Source organism: Malaclemys terrapin, chromosome 7 (assembly GCF_027887155.1).
Source record: "Malaclemys terrapin pileata isolate rMalTer1 chromosome 7, rMalTer1.hap1, whole genome shotgun sequence".
NCBI classification, from domain to species: domain Eukaryota; kingdom Metazoa; phylum Chordata; order Testudines; family Emydidae; genus Malaclemys; species Malaclemys terrapin.
The window spans coordinates 62,310,906-62,327,095 of NC_071511.1; the positions used below are offsets into that span (position 1 = coordinate 62,310,906).

General features: G+C 46.6%; 1 protein-coding gene across 1 annotated transcript; it reads left to right on the forward strand.

Moving 5' to 3' along the window:
* Positions 1 to 8,227: 8,227 nt before the first annotated feature.
* Positions 8,228 to 10,279, forward strand: LOC128841347 (SRRM2 protein homolog rsr-2-like). Its single transcript, XM_054036354.1, has 2 exons — positions 8,228 to 8,707; positions 9,755 to 10,279. The coding sequence occupies exons 1-2, from the start codon at positions 8,314 to 8,316 to the stop codon at positions 10,246 to 10,248; spliced, it is 888 nt and encodes a 295-aa protein (XP_053892329.1). The 5' UTR covers positions 8,228 to 8,313; the 3' UTR covers positions 10,249 to 10,279.
* Positions 10,280 to 16,190: the final 5,911 nt, after the last annotated feature.

The following is a 16,190-nucleotide window of genomic DNA, read 5'->3' on the forward strand; positions in this document are numbered from 1 at the left end:
AGAATTGCATTTTGAATTCACAGCACTTTCCCAGGGCATATAATGCACAATGCAATCTAGCAGCACTTTTCTCATGTCTAAGTGGACAAGCACAAAGCTGACAACCATGAAGGAAAAATAAAGATGTTTATGGGCAGAAAAAAACACATAAAAAGAATCATCAAAGAAAAGGAAATGGGAAACTTAGACAGCTGTGCAAACGTATTGGAATTCATCTGTTGGGGGGCCAAGGGAGGGTCTTACCTGTTCAGTTCATGTCCACCTGCTCCATGTACTTCCCTATGAAAGAAACACGCACCCACCCATCCACTCCCTTAAAACAAAATGTGTGTAACTAACAAAAATGACACTGAAGTGTCACAAACAAAAATTATCAATGTAACATTTATAGGAAATGCCACCGTTAAGCATGGAAATGCTTGAAGCTATTGTAGCTGGAGATAAATGGCAATGTGGGCACACAAGCATGCCTGCACGCACATTAACACACATGGAGATGCACACACATATTTTCACACATTAATAGGTTCACAGAGTTTAAGGCCGGAAGGGATACCTAGACCATCTAGTCTGACTTCCTGCATAGAACAGGCCAGAGAATTTTACCCAGTTACCCTTTTATGGAACCCAATAATTTGTGTTTGACCAAAACATCTTCCAGAAGGGCATCCAGCCTGGATTTAAAGACATCCAGAGATGAAGAATCCACCACACCCATTGAGAATTTGTTCCAGTGGTTAATCAGCCTCACTGTTAAAAAAACATTGTGCCTTGTTTCTAATTTGAATGCACCTGGCTTTGGCTTCAGCCATTGGCTCTAGTTCCGCCTTTCTCTGCTAGATTAAAGGGTTCTTTAGTACCCAGTATCTTTGTTCTCCCTGTAATGGTCAGATCCACAAAGGTATTTAGGCTCCTAATGTCCACTGAAATCAATCCACCATTGTGGATCTGTGCCTCATACACCATAATCACAAGAACCAGGGGACACACAAAGAAATTAATAGGGAGCAGGTTTGAAACAAACAAAAGGTAGTACTTCATGCAGCACACAGTCAGCCTGGGGATGTTGTAAAGGCCAAAAGTATAACTGGGTTCAAAAAAGAATTAGATACGTTCATGGAGGATAGGTCCATCAATGGCTATTAGCCAAGATGGTCAGGGGTGTAATTCCATGCTCTTGCTGTCCCTAAACCTCCAACTGCCAGAAACTGAGAACAGGTCAATTGAAATCGTCCTGTTCTGTTCACTCCGTCTGAAACATCTGGCACTGACCACTGTCAAAGACAGGATACTGAGCTAGATAGACCAGTGCTCTGATCCATTTTTATGTTCTTAATCAAGTCACCTCTCAGTTTGCTTTTTGATACGCTAACCAGGTTGAGTTCTTTCAGTCTCTCGCTGAAAGGTATTTCCTCCAGCCGTCGAATTAGTTTTGTGGCTGTTCTCTGCTCCCTCTTCAATTATTCAACATCCTGTTTCCAGTATTGGTCTCACCAGTGCCGTGTGCAGAGGGGACATCACCTCCTTACTGTTTCAGAGTCACTGCTTTGCAGGTGACACTAACCATTCTGTGGTTATTGCGTTAACATTTAACATTCCTGTAGTGGGAAGAACACCTCAACAGCCCTACACTGTGGCATTTAATTTCAGAAAGGGGAACTATGCAAAAATGAGGAGGTTAGTTAAACAGAAATTAAAAGGTACAGTGACTAGAGTGAAATCCCTGTATGGACACTTTTCAAAGACACCGTAATAGAGGCCCAACTTAAATGTATACCCCAAATTAAAAAACACAGTAAAAGAACTAAAAAAGAGCCACTTTGGCTTAACAACCATGTAAAAGAAAAAGTGAGAGATAAAGAGGCATCTTTTAAAAAGTGGAAATCAAATCCTAGTGAGGTAAATAGAAAGGAGCATAAACACTGCCAAATTAAGTGTAAAAATGTAATAAGAAATGCCAAAAAGGAGTTTGAAGAACAGCTAGCCAAAAACTCAAAAGGTAACAACTTAAAGAAGATAAAGTCATTGCGGAGAAACTAAATGAATTCTTTGCTTCAGTCTTCACAGATGAGGATGTTAGGGAGATTCCCAAACCTGAGCCGTCCTTTGTAGGTGACAAATCTGAGGAATTGTCCCAGATTGAAATGTCACTAGAGGAGGTTTTGGAATTAATTGATAAATTTAACTGTAACAAGTCACTGGGACCAGAAGACATTCACCCAAGGGTTCTGAAAGAACTCAAATGTGAAATTGCGGAACTATTAACTATGGTTTGTAACCTGCCCTTTAAATCAGCTTCTGTACCCAATGACTGGAAGATAGCTAATGTAACGCCAATATTTAAAAAGGGCTCTAGAGGTGATCCCGGCAATTACAGACCGGTAAGTCTAACGTCAGTACCGGGCAAATTAGTTGAAACAATAGTAAAGAATAAAATTGTCAGACACATAGAACATAACTTGTTGGGCAAAAGTCAACATGGTTTCTGTAAAGGGAAGTCATGTTTTACCAATCTATTAGAGTTCTTTGAAGGGGTCAACAAACATGTGGACAAGGGGGATGGTGGACATAGTGTACTTAGATTTCCAGAAAGCCTTTGACAAGGTCCCGCACCAAAGGCTCTTACGTAAATTAAGTTGTCATGGGATAAGAGGGAAGATCCTTTCATGGATTGAGAACTGGTTAAAAGACAGGGAACAAAGGATAGGAATAAATGGTAAATTTTCAGAATGGAGAGGGGTAACTAGTGGTGTTCCCCAAAGGTCAGTCCTAGGACCAATCCTATTCAACTTATTAATAAATGATCTGGAGAAAGGGGTAAACAATGAGGTGGCAAAGTTTGCCGATGATACTAAACTGCTCAAGATAGTTAAGATCAAAGCAGACTGTGAAGAACTTCAAAAAGATCTCACAAAACTAAGTGATTGGGCAACAAAATGGCAAATGAAATTTAATGTGGATAAATGTAAAGTAATGCACATTGGAAAAAATAACCCCAACTATACATACAATATGATGGGGGCTAATTTAGCTACAGCTAATCAGGAAAGAGATCTTGGAGTCATTGTGGATAGTTCTCTAAAGACGTCCATGCAGTGTGCAACGGCAGTCAAAAAAGCAAACAGGATGTTAGGAATCATTAAAAAGGGATAGAGAATAAGACAGAGAATATCTTATTTCCCTTATATAAATCCATGGTATGCCCACATCTCGAATATTGTGTACAGATGTGGTCTCCTCATCTCAAAAAAAGATATACTGGCATTAGAAAAGGTTCAGAGAAGGGCAACTATGATTAGGGGTTTGGAACGGGTCCCATATGAGGAGAGTTTAAAGAGGCTAGGACTTTTCAGCTTGGAAAAGAGGAGACTAAGGGGGGATATGATAGAGGTATATAAAATCATGAGCGATGTGGAGAAAGTGAATAAGGAAAAGTTATTTATTTGTTCCCATAATATAAGAACTAGGGGCCCACCAAATGAAACTAATGGGCAGCAGGTTTAAAACAAATAAAAGGAAGTTCTTCTTCACACATTGCACAGACAACCTGTGGAACTCCTTACCTGAGGAGGTTGTGAAGGCCAGGACTATAACAGAGTTTAAAAGAGAACTAGATAAATTCATGGTGGTTAAGTCCATTAATGGCTATTAGCCAGGATGGGTAAGGAATGGTGTCCCTAGCCTCTGTTTGTCAGAGGGTGGAGATGGATGGAAGGAGAGAGATCACTTGATCATTACCTGTTAGGTTCACTCCCTCTGGGGCACCTGGCATTGGCCACTGTCGGTAGACAGGATACTGGGCTGGATGGACCTTTGGTCTGACCCAGTGCGGCCGTTCTTATGTTCCTTGACCCAGGATGGGTGACCTTGCATTTGGCTGTATTAAAACACTTTTTGTTGGAGTGGCTCCAGCTCCCACAGTGATCCAGATCGCTGTGTGGGACTGCCCTGTCCTCGTGTATTTTCCACATTATTTTCGGCCAATCTTTGTGTCATCTACAAATGTTTTATGTAATGATTTTATATTTACTTCCAGATCCTCAATGAAAATGCTGAATAGCCACAGGCCTCGTATGGATCCCTGTGGAACCACTCTAGAAACACCCACATTCAGTAATGAGTCCCCATTGATGAGTACTTTTTGAGATCTGTCATTCAGCCAGTTCTTAATCCATTTAACATGTGCTCTACTGATGTTAGTATCACGTAACAATCTGATTACAAAATTAGTGCTATATAAATCAAGCACCTTATAGAAGTCTAAGTACATTACATCTGTGCGGTTAGCTTAATCAACCAAACCTGTAATCTCATCAAAGAATGAATCAAATGAGTGTGACAAGACCTATTTTCCATAAAGCCATGCTGACTGGCATTAATTACATTCCTGTCTTTTAATTCTTTGTCAATGAAATCCCATATCAGGGTTTTGTTCACTTGTTTTGCCCAGGATTGATGTCAGGCTAACTGGCCTATATCTACCTAGGGCAGCCAGCTTGCCCTTTTTAAATATTGGCACATTAGCACTCTCTCAGCCTTTTTGAATTTCCCTGGTATTGCAAGATTTATTAGCAGTCAACAGCAGCAGGCCAGAGATCTCCACCACCAGTTCATTTAGCTCTCTTGGGTGCCAGTTATCTGAGCCTGCTGATTTAAAAATGTTTAGCCCCAGTAGATGTTGTCTAACATCCTCCTCGGTTAATAATGGATTGGAAAGTACTTCCTCATGCTCATGTGGTATGAATAGATCATCCTGCTTCTTTCCAAATTCTGACCAGATTTGCTGAACACTTCTGCCTTTTTGCATCATTGTTAACAATTTTACCATCTCCATCTAGAAACTGTCCTAAACATTGCTAGGATTCCTTTTGCTGCTCCCAGCCATGGCTTTTCCCCTGATATCTTTATCTTATCCATTATCTACACTTCATCACTTTTCATTTACACTGGTTGCTATCTACTTCCCCTTTTTGCCATGTGTTCTATATATATATATTTTTTTGTCTAATTGCGACCTTCATGTCCCCACTGAACGAGGATGGGCTTTTCCCCAAAGTTGTCCTCTTTTTTTGATTGAGGAACTGTGGCTTTTTGGACTTCTAATAAACTAGTCTTAAACAATTCCCAATTTTCGCTAAAATTTTTCTGCCAAATTTTCCTCCCCATCAATTTCACTCATAATTTTTTCCAGCCTTGGGAAATTAGCCCTTTTGAAGAGCCAAATTTATGTAATTACAGGTTAGGACAGTTGCCCAGAATGAGTGTAATCATGCTGTAATCACCGTAACCACCACCATCCAGCCCAATGATTAGTTCATCCTTTATCCAGCACAATGAGGTCCAATATCGGTTATCTCTGAGTGGGCGTAATACTGACTGTGTCAGAAAATTACCTGTAATATTTAGAAACTCTAATGATGTTTTACTGCTCTCTGCAGCAGACCTCCGGCACACCTGCCAGAGCAACACAAATATTCTTCCCACCAATCACAGACATTAATGTCCACCCCATACATGGACTCACACATACACACATGTGAATGTACAAATGCACGCTTACACATACACTGACTTATTTAACCTTTGCAATACTATTCCTAATCCAAAAATTAAAGGTATTTCTCAGGATGCACATCCACATTGCCATTTCCTGGAGAGGTTTAGCACGGAATGGCCCTTTGATAACACAAACTCTTAGCTGTCGGGCATTTTTGCAGCCTGGGTTATATTTCTGGTATTGCTGTTAAAAAAAAATCCCCCTGCAAAGTTCTGATGACAGCTGTGCAGAACTGGTTCACCCTATACAGCGAACCAGCCGGCAGCTGTGCAGAGAATACCCAGACACTGAACTTGAGGGGAAGGGTATGTGATGGGGGTGTATAAACCCCACACTAGTACTGAAGGAGTTAAAGAGCTCCCCTTCCAGCCCCCCTCTGCAGTAAGATGGAATGGACCCCCCCTCACAACCACCAGGCCACACTTCCATCACATACCAACCTTCATAGGCAGGTTTCCCTCTCCCACTGCCCCCTGGGAGTGGAGAGCTGCCTGGCCACATGCTGCCCCTTTGCCCAGAGGGACTGTTCTGGGGAGCAGTGTGATTGGCCTCTTTCCAGGCTGCCAGTGGCTGTCACATGCAGCCAGCCCTGTCCAGCAAGTCCATGGCTGATCTGAGCTCCAGGGGCTGCGTGAGGTTTGGGAATTCCCATGCACATGACTGGCCGTGCCCATTGGCTGTGCTCATGTTGCTCGGCACTGAACGAGGCTGCTCCTGGAAGGAGGCTGTGTTCAGGGAGCCCAGTAAATCTGCAAGCCAGCTCCAGCTCCCACAGGGGCTCACCCACACACGGGCAGGCGGGAGGGGACACAGAGGCTGTGGTCAGATCAGAGTTTTAGGCTCTTCCATACCAATGAAACAGCCACCAAACAGCTTCTGCTCTCTTGAACAGGAGACTAAGCTGCTCGCTCAGCATCTGTGAAGTGAGTTGATGTAAACTCTGCCTGAGCTATGGGGCTGAGATGGCCAGGTCTGGCCGTGGCTTCGTGTCTGGCTGCTCCACCACGCAGCTGAGAAAATGTGGCCCTTCACCAGAGGATGTTGTGCCTGGACCCACCCCTCTATTCCTGCGGCTTGCTAGTCTCCACACTCCCAGGTTTGGATTCGGGCTGTGGATTGGTGGGTGAGGAAATGGGATCTGATAGAAGAGAGATCACTCACGCAGGCCCCAGCCTGTCACCGGGCTCTCAGGGAAGTGCTGATGTGTCCGGGGCCAGAGGCTGAATGTACCAAGCCCGCACTATGGGACCAGGGTCTCTTGGAGAGAACAACCCTGCAGAACGGTAACATGACGCTCAGTGTGGCCTGAGACACAGCGACCACTGCTTTAAGGACTTGAGTGATGCTGTTTTAGCCCTCCCTGAATTCTCCGTGAGCAGCCAAAGAAATCCCTTGATTAGGTAACACTGAGCAGAGAGCAGCCAGTGCTGTGTTTGCATCCTGGGGCTGGGCTAGGAAGCTGGATTTCTTCCCTTGATGGGAAGCTACTTTGTTCTTTGGCAGAACCAGCCACCAGCTGTGAACTAGCTGCAGCCCTATGAGTTGAATTTGATCTGACATTTTGAGGTTGACCCTTGGTTTTATTACCATTGGGTGGCCAGAGCAAATGAGCCTGGCCAACACATATGGCTGGGCTGCGCCTACCCGAGCCCTGGAGTCAAAGCATGCAAGCATTTGCTGAAGGTTTTGGTGGGAGACTCCAGAGCCGTAACCCCAGCCGTGTTTGCTCACTTAGCAAGGGACTGCCTTTGGAACTGCTCCATGGACTTGATTAAATGTGACTGATGCTATTGTCCAGGTTTCCATTTGTGCAGTTTTCTGCACTGATTTATCTTTGATAACGTTGTGCTTTCATTGTGGGAAGCTGTTTCTAAGCACTCATAACATACCTAGCTGAGAATAGTAATCATACCGGAGACCACTCCTCAGCCATGGAGAGCCAGGCGCTGACAAGGCTCAGTCTTCAGCATCTGGGCACAGCAGGGTGCCGCTCTGGGAGCCAGAGTCTGGTAGTCGGTGTGTGTCACCGCACCAGCAACGGGCTCTTGTGTGCAAACTGGAGAGGAGAGCTCTCCATTCAGGTTGGCGTCCCAAGGCTGTTAGCCCTGAATGGCTCTGTCTGAAGAATGCCAAATACAGTTTGGGGGAGAAGAACTTCTAAGCGGTGGATCCTTTACAGCCTGAAACTGACATTTATTTATGATCAGGTGCTGAAAGTGCCTGTCTTAGGCCTGGTCTACACTACGACTTTAATTCGGATTTATCAGCTTTAATTCGAATTAACCCTGTAACCGTCCACACAACGACGCCATTTAATTCGATGTAAAGGGCCCTTTAAATCGATTTCTGTACTCCACCCCAACGAGCGGAGTAGCGCCAAAATCGATTTTAGCAATTCGAATTAGGGTTAGTGTGGCCGCAATTCGATGGTATTGGCCTCCGGGAGCTATCCCACAGTGCATCATTGTGACCGCTCTGGACAGCAATCCGAACTCGGATGCACTGGCCAGGTAGACAGGAAAAGCCCCGCGAACATTTGAACTTCATTTCCTGTTTGCCCAGCGTGGAGAGCACAGGTGACCACAGATACCTCATCAGCACAGGTAACCATGCAGGCTGATAATCGAAAAAGAGCACCAGCATGGACCGTGAGGGAGGTACTGGATCTGATCGCTGTATGGGGAGAGGATTCAGTGCTTGCAGAACTTCGTTCTAAAAGACGAAATGCAAAAACTTTTGAAAAAATTTCCAAGGGCATGATGGAGAGAGGCCACAATAGGGACTCTGAGCAGTGCCGCGTGAAGGTCAAGGAGCTCAGACAAGCCTATCAAAAAACAAAGGAGGCAAACGGTCGCTCCGGGTCAGAGCCGCGGACATGCCGCTACTACGCCGAGCTGCATGCAATTCTAGGGGGGGCTGCCACCACTACCCCACCTTTGTTCGTGGATTCTGGGTCGGGGATAGTCTCGACGCCTGAGGATTCTGCCGATGGGGTAGAGGAGGAGGAGGAGGAGGAGGATGAGCTTGCAGAGAGCACACAGCACTCCATTCTCCCCAACAGCCAGGATCTTTTTATCACCCTGACTGAAGTACCCTCCCAAGCCTCCCAAGCCAGTACCCAAGACTCTGACCCCATGGAAGGGACCTCAGGTGAGTTTACCTTTTAAAATATAAAACTTGTTTTAAAAGCAAACGGTTTTTAATGATTACTTTGCCTGACTTTGCATTCGCGGTCAGTTCAGCTACTGGAAAAGTCTGTAGCTACTGGAAAAGTCTGTTAACGTGTCTGGGGATGGAGCGGAAATCCTCCAGGGACATCTCCATGAAGCTCTCCTGGAGGTACTCCGAAAGCCTTGCCAGAAGGTTTCTGGGCAGTGCATCCTTATTCCCTCCTCCATGGTAGGACACTTGACCACGCCATGCTTGCAGCAAGTAATCTGGTATCATTGCCTGACAAAGCCTGGCAGCGTATGGTCCCGGTGTTTGCTGGCATTCAAGCAACATCCGTTCTTTATCTTGTTGTGTAATCCTCAGGAGAGTGATATCACTCCTGGTAACCTGGTTGAAATACGGGAACTTAATTAAGGGGACAGAGGTGGCCGTTCCTACTGGGCTGTTTGCCTGTGGCGGAAAATAAATCCTTCCCTGCAGTTAGCCAAGCGCAGATGGGAAATTGGCCCTGAGTTTTTCGCGTTTGGCTAGCAGGGATCTTCCCTGTTACCAGCCACGCGGTGGGGGGAGGGGTACCGTGATCATCCCAGAGAATTCATGGCGGGGGGGGGGGGTTAGTTTGTTTTCTGGTGCTGCTGAATGTTAACAGAAAAACCGCAGCACTCTACTTGCCTGAAGGGGCCCAGACAAGCCCCCCCACACTGCCCCCCCCCCCCCAACTGGCTGAGATTGGCCAGGCTTCTGCAGCACTCTACAGGCTATGCTTGGTATGTGGGAAAGGAGGGTGCAGAAGCTGTAAAACAATGGCTTACCATGGCTGCATGCAAGCCGAATTCTGTTGCCCAGACCTGTGATCTCTAGCAGCAAAGCCACAGGCACTCAGCATTAAGAGGCAAAATGCGACCTTGCACAGAAATCACATGTGCTATGTAATGTGAACAGTGTTGGTCACCGTGAAAGAGTATAAGCATTGTTCTGCAAAATGTAGCTTTTAAAACAATTCTCTCTTTTTTCCCCTCCCTACAGCAGCTGCAAATTCCTCAAGCCTCCCTCCTCCATCCCGAAGGTTATCACAGATAAGGCGTCGTAAGAAGAAGACGCGGGAGGACATGTTTTCTGAAATTATGCAATCCAGCAGGAGTGACAGAGCTCATCTGAATGAGTGGAAGGAAACAGTTTCAAAGTATAGGAAAGAAGTCAGTGAACGTGAGGAGAGGAGGGACCAACGTGAGGAGAGGAGGGACCAACGTGAGGAGAGGAGAGACGATCGAGATGAGAGATGGCGGCAGGAAGACCAGAGGATGAAGGATGCAACGCTGGGGCTGCTCCGGCATCTGGTGGAGGTTCAGGAACGGCTGCTGGAAAACAGACTGCCGCTTCAGCCCCTGTTCCACCCTCCCCCCTCCCCATGTTCCGTATCCTCCTCACCCAGACGTGTAAGAACGCGGGGGGGGAGGCTCCGTACACCTTCCCATTCCACCCCAGTAGACAGCCCAAGCAAAAGGCTGTCATTTTTTTAACCTTTTCTTTGTGGCTTTTTCCTTCCCAGCAATCCTCCTCCCAAATACCACCCGGGTTCCCTCCCTCTTTTTCTAATCTATTAATAAAGAATAAATGATTTTTAAATGATAGTGACTTTATTTGGTTTGAAAGAAAGATGGGGGAAGGGGCAGGGTGGGTTCCTTACAGAAAATCAGTCAGTAAAGGGGGAGGGTTTTCATGAAGGAGAAACAAACAGATATTTCACACGGTAGCCTGGCCAGCCATGAAACTGGTTTTCAAAGCTTCTCTGATGCACAGCGCTTCATGGTGTGATCTTCTAATCGCCCTGGTGTCTGGCTGCGCGTAATCAGCAGCCAGGCGATTTGCCTCAGCCTCCCACCCCGCCATAAAGGTCTCCCCCTTACTTTCACAGAGATTGTGGAGCACACAGCAAGCAGAAATAACAATGGGGAGATTTCTTTGGCTGAGGTCAGAGCGAGTCAATAATGAACGCCAGCGACCTTTTAAACGGCCAAATGCACATTCTACCACCATTCTGCACTTGCTTAGCCTGTAGTTAAACAGCTCCTGACTCCTGTCCAGGCTGCCTGTGTATGGCTTCATAAGCCATGGCATTAAGGGGTAGGCTGGGTCCCCAAGAATAACTATGGGCATTTCAACATCCCCAACGGTTATTTTCTGGTCCGGAAAGTAAGTCCCTTGCTGCAGCCCTTTAAACAGAGTAGTGTTCCTGAAGACGCGAGCGTCATGAACCCTTCCCGCCCAGCCCGCGTTGATGTTGGTGAAACGTCCCTTGTGATCCACAAGTGCTTGCAGCACCATTGAAAAGTACCCCTTGCGGTTTATGTACTCGGTGGCTTGGTGCTCCGGTGCCAAGATAGGGATATGGGTTCCGTCTATTGCCCCACCACAGTTAGGGAATCCCATTGCAGCAAAACCATCCACTATAGCCTGCACATTTCCCAGAGTCACTAACTTTCGTAGCAGCACCTGAGTGATTGCTTTGGCTACTTGCATCACAGCAGCCCCCACAGTAGATTTGCCCACTCCAAATTGATTCCCGACTGACTGGTAGCTGTCTGGCGTTGCAAGCTTCCACAGGGCTATCGCCACGCGCTTCTCAACTGTGAGGGCTGCTCTCATCTTGGTATTCTGGCGTTTCAGGGCAGGAGACAGCAAGTCACAAAGTTCCATGAAAGTGCCCTTACGCATGCGAAAGTTCCGCAGCCACTGGGAATCGTCCCAGACCTGCAACACTATGTGGTCCCACCAGTCTGTGCTTGTTTCCCTTGCCCAGAATCGGCGTTCCATGGATAGAATCTGCCCCATTAACAACATGATCTCCAAAGCACCGGGGCCTGTGGTTTCACTGAATTCTGTGTCCGTGTCCGTGTCCATGTCCTCATCATGCTTGTCGCTGCGCTGCCGCCGCCGCTGCCTCCTCGCCTCGTTTTTCTGGTCCTGGCTGAGCATAAACTCCACGAGAACGCGCGAGGTGTTTGCAATATTCATGAGTGCTGTCTTGACCTCAGCGGGCTCCATGCTTGCCGTGGTATGGAGTCTGCAGTGTTCACCCACCCAGGAAAAAAGGCGCGAAAATGGTTGTCTGCCGTCCGTTGCTTTCATGCAGGGAGGGAGGGAGGGAGGAAGTGAGGCTGTACCCAGAACCACCTGCGACGATGTTTTTTGTCCCATCAGGCACTGGGATCTTAACCCACAATCCCAATGGGCGCGGGAGACTGCGGGAACTATGGGATAGCTATGGAATTGCTACCCACAGTGCAACGGTGCAGAAATCGACGCTAGCCCCGGTACTTGGACGCACACCACCGAATTACTGTGCTAGTGTGGCCGCACTCATTTCGACTTTATACAACCTGTTTCTCAAATCCGAATTATCTAAATTCGGATTAATCCCGTAGTGTAGACATACCCTTAGGGACTCTAGGTGCTTGTACGGAATATATTAAAACTTACGACCTCAGGGTAACTCTCCAGTGCTTTTATAGATCAATAAATCTCTTACCTCGGAACAGACAGCTCCAGTGTATCGCCATTTGCAAACTAAACTACCAGTCCAAAGACAAAGGGCTAAATCCACTCTCTGCAGCAGCTCCAGGCAGAGTGTTCCTGACAGGGGACGTTTGCCAGGGAGGAGACTGTAGCAGTAGGAAACAGCCAACAGCTCTGAATCTGTGTCTGGACAAGAAGGATCACCCCAGACATGTCCCCTGCGTTGTGCTCCACTCCAGTCACATGCCCCACAGTGTGCACTGCCCCAGCCACACGCCTTGTGTTGTGCACTCTGCCAGCCCCATGTAGTGCACTGCCCCAGCCATGTGCCCTGTATTGTGCACCATCCCAGCCACATCCCCTACATTTCGCACTGCCTCTGCCATGTGGTTCTTCCAAGGTGACGAGAAATGGCGAGTGTTCTTGCAGCGGCCCATTCAGCCGGTATCATGCTGTACTTGATCTTCTCGGAGCATGGTAGGTGCAGTGAAATTTCACTGGCACCAGATGCAGCGCGAGGGGTGAAGCAGTGGAATTCCTGGAACACCTCCACAGGGCAACTCTGCAAGCAACACAAGTCCATCCAGAATTTCTGCCTGCAGGACTCCATGCCAACCCAGAGAGACAGAAGCCTGTGCTGTGCACCACCGACTGGCCCCGGCGACCGTGGGGGTCTCTGCTGCCCCTGCTAATACAGAACCTTCCTGGCATGGCAGCTCAGGAGGGAGGGGTGCCAGGCATTGTGTTTGTATCTGCCTGGCACAGGCTACCCCCCTGCAGTGTTTATGCACCGTGACCCAAGCAAGTGCCTTTCCATCAACCTGGCATTGTCCCTGCCAGGGGTGAGGTTGGCATAGCTCCATCTCTCTGTGGTATGGATTTTTCACCCCCGTGAGAGATGGAGCTATGCAGATGTAAGTTCCCAGTGTAGACCAGCCTCACTGATTCAAATAGCAAACCTCGACTGCCATAAAAATGAGCCATTGATGAAGCTTTGGTGCTTTAATGACAGCTTTGTTCATATAATCCCCCCATGAATTCCCGGTAGCACAGTCTGGCTTTTTATAGTCAGCCCAAAACAGGACTTAAAAGGTTAGCTCGTAAAAGGAAGCAGACATAAAGGATGGTTTATATCAATTTGTAAACTTGCCTAAGTGTTATTCTAGTTAATAAAGTGCTAGATACTGCCAGAATATTTGCAAGGGCCCAGAAATTCCAGGGACCAGTGCTGCATTATGAACTTCAGTGCTCAGCAATAGCTTCTTAGAAGCTGCTTAGGAAAGATGATTTGACTCTGGGCTTGTCTTCACTACCCGCCTGGATTGGCGGGTAGAAATCGATCTCTCAGGGATCGAATTATCGCGTCTCGTCAGGACACGAAAATCGATCCCTGAATTGACGCGCATACTCCACCAGCCCAGGTAGGAGTAAGCGCCGTCGACGGGGGAGCCACGGTGTTCGATTTGCCACCATCCTCACAGCAGGGTAAGTTTCAGAGTAACAGCCGTGTTAGTCTGTATCCGCAAAAAGAAGAACAGGAGTACTTACAGCAGGGTAAGTCAGCTCGGATACGTCGAATTCAGCTATGCTATTCGCGTAGCTGAATTTGCGTATCTTAAATCAACCCCCTCCCTCCCCAGTGTAGACCTAGCCTCTGTGATTTAAAACATTCCAACTGCTTTTGCATTCTCAAGCCATTGCACATCCCGGAGCCACCACTGACAGCAGAAGTGTACTCTGTTGAGCACCAAAGATCAATGAAAAGATCAAGGTTCCCTGCATCATACCAGTGCTATCAGATTCAAATTGCATGGTTTTTATTTTCTAAATTAATGTTGTCCTGGGTAAACATCAAATTTCATTCACTTCACCTGGATAATTTATGGGAGATAAAGTGAGAATGAGGCATACTTTCTCAAACTCTTATCTCACTTAAACAATGGCTGTAAGTGCTCTAGCTGTTTTAAGCACATAAACGTTTTATTCTCATGCCCACATATGGCTTTTATAACTCATAGCAACATACCACCACTTGTGGTTAGCAAAGAGTTTATACTGTGGGATAGTCGCAACCCATCCATCTCCTTTTTAAAGGACCCGTCATCATTTACTCTTTTTCTCTGCTTTTTTTCAGATTAATAATTGGAAGTACCTGGACTCATCTCAGCCTGGGCTGGGGAAGCTGCATTTCTTCACCAGTCTCTGATACTGACTCATTTACGAATCACACTAGAGGAATCAGAATCACAATGGACGTGATACCCTAGAACAGGTTAATTTGGAGCTTGTAGGGGCTGCCAAAAAGCATCCTCTGGCAGTACAATCTGCCAACAGGAGTGTGTCCTGAGAGTGTAACGGGCCCCAGCTTGAGTGTCATCTCCAACTGGCCAGGGTATGCGATCTCTGAGAATATTTTTCCTAATGGGCCATTCATCTTTGTTTAAAGTCAGTAGTTATTTGTATGACTCACTTCTAGACTCTTAGAGTGATGCTGTAAACATGACATCTTCCTACTGAACAGGTTTCTTCTCTGAGGCATCTGCTTTCTTATCTGAGGGCTGGTCTACACTTAAAAAGGTACAATGGCACAGCTGTAGCACTTCAGTGTAGACACTACCTATGCCAATGGGAGGGGTTCTTCTGTCGGCTTAGGTAACCCACCTCCCCATGAGGCAGTAGCTAGGCTGCCAGAAGAATTCTTCCATCAACCTAGCACTGCCTACAAGGGGACTTAGATCGGCTTAACTTTTTCACACCTCTGACACATGTAGTTAAACTGATCTAAATTTCTAGTGTAGACCAGACCTGAGAAAAATCTGTCTGCAGACTGCCAAGGCAACACAGGTGTCAGAGAGGGAGAGGAGTTCTACTGTGGTGGATGCCACAGTAACCTAAGGGCCAGTTGCAAAACCTTTTATGATAGGTGAAAATACCTAAGCCAGAAAGGGCCCAGCATGATTTTCAGACCCGGGGCAGTTTGCGGGATGGGAGGTAGAACAAACATCTTGTAACATGACCACCTTTGCTCTGGTCTCAGAGACATACTAACAACAGACCTCACTGGACCATTTCCACAGTCCCTATTCAGAGCAGAATGGCTTGTGGATTGAACTGCTGCAAGTCCCGAGGGCCCCTTTACTGTGTCCTGTCGGATTCATTTCCTCTCAACCTGAGTTTAGACCCTTCTCTTTGCTCATTCACAGGTGATAGCCATTTAATGAGCAGAGTGATCTGCAATAGGAGATCTGCCCATCAAACTGAAAAGTAAGCTCCAGAAGACAGTAATTAGGCCAGCCCTTTTGTATAGCTCCAAATGCCGGACACTGAGGAAGAGACAGGAGCAGAACTTGAATACAGTGGAAAAGAAAATGTCAAGATAGGTTCTTGGAGTTACTGGGAGAGCCCATGTTTGGAATGAATGAAATAAGGGAATTGTGAAGATGGCACCAATTATAAAAAAGCGGAGGGAATCCAAGATTAGATGGTTTGGGCACGTAAAAAGAAGATCAGAAGAATATACAGGAAACAGGATGTTAAACTTAGAAATGGAGGGTAAGAGAAGGGTTGCAAGACCCAAAACTAGATGGATGGCTGTCATACAAAACAGTTTAATTAGCTGTGAAGTTTCTGTGACTGGCTGTGTGGGTTGGGCAAGAGATGACATGGGAGAGTCCCAGGGAGGTAAGCAAGGAGATGCATCTAAGGCTCTTGTTTGTCAACATGAATGCTAATGAGAGGATGACAGGTCCGGGGCGTTTCACCACCACAGCTGATAAGGAATCAGTGAGCTCCTTTATGAATCTGTCTCCCCTTCATAGGAAAATCATTTATTCAGCTGTTCTTGAGGAAAATATTTTAAATTCATCTTCAAATAATTGAACATTCCCTAGGATCTAGAAGGGTAAGTATTTCCCGGAAAGGATTCTAGGATCATGTCAGAATGACC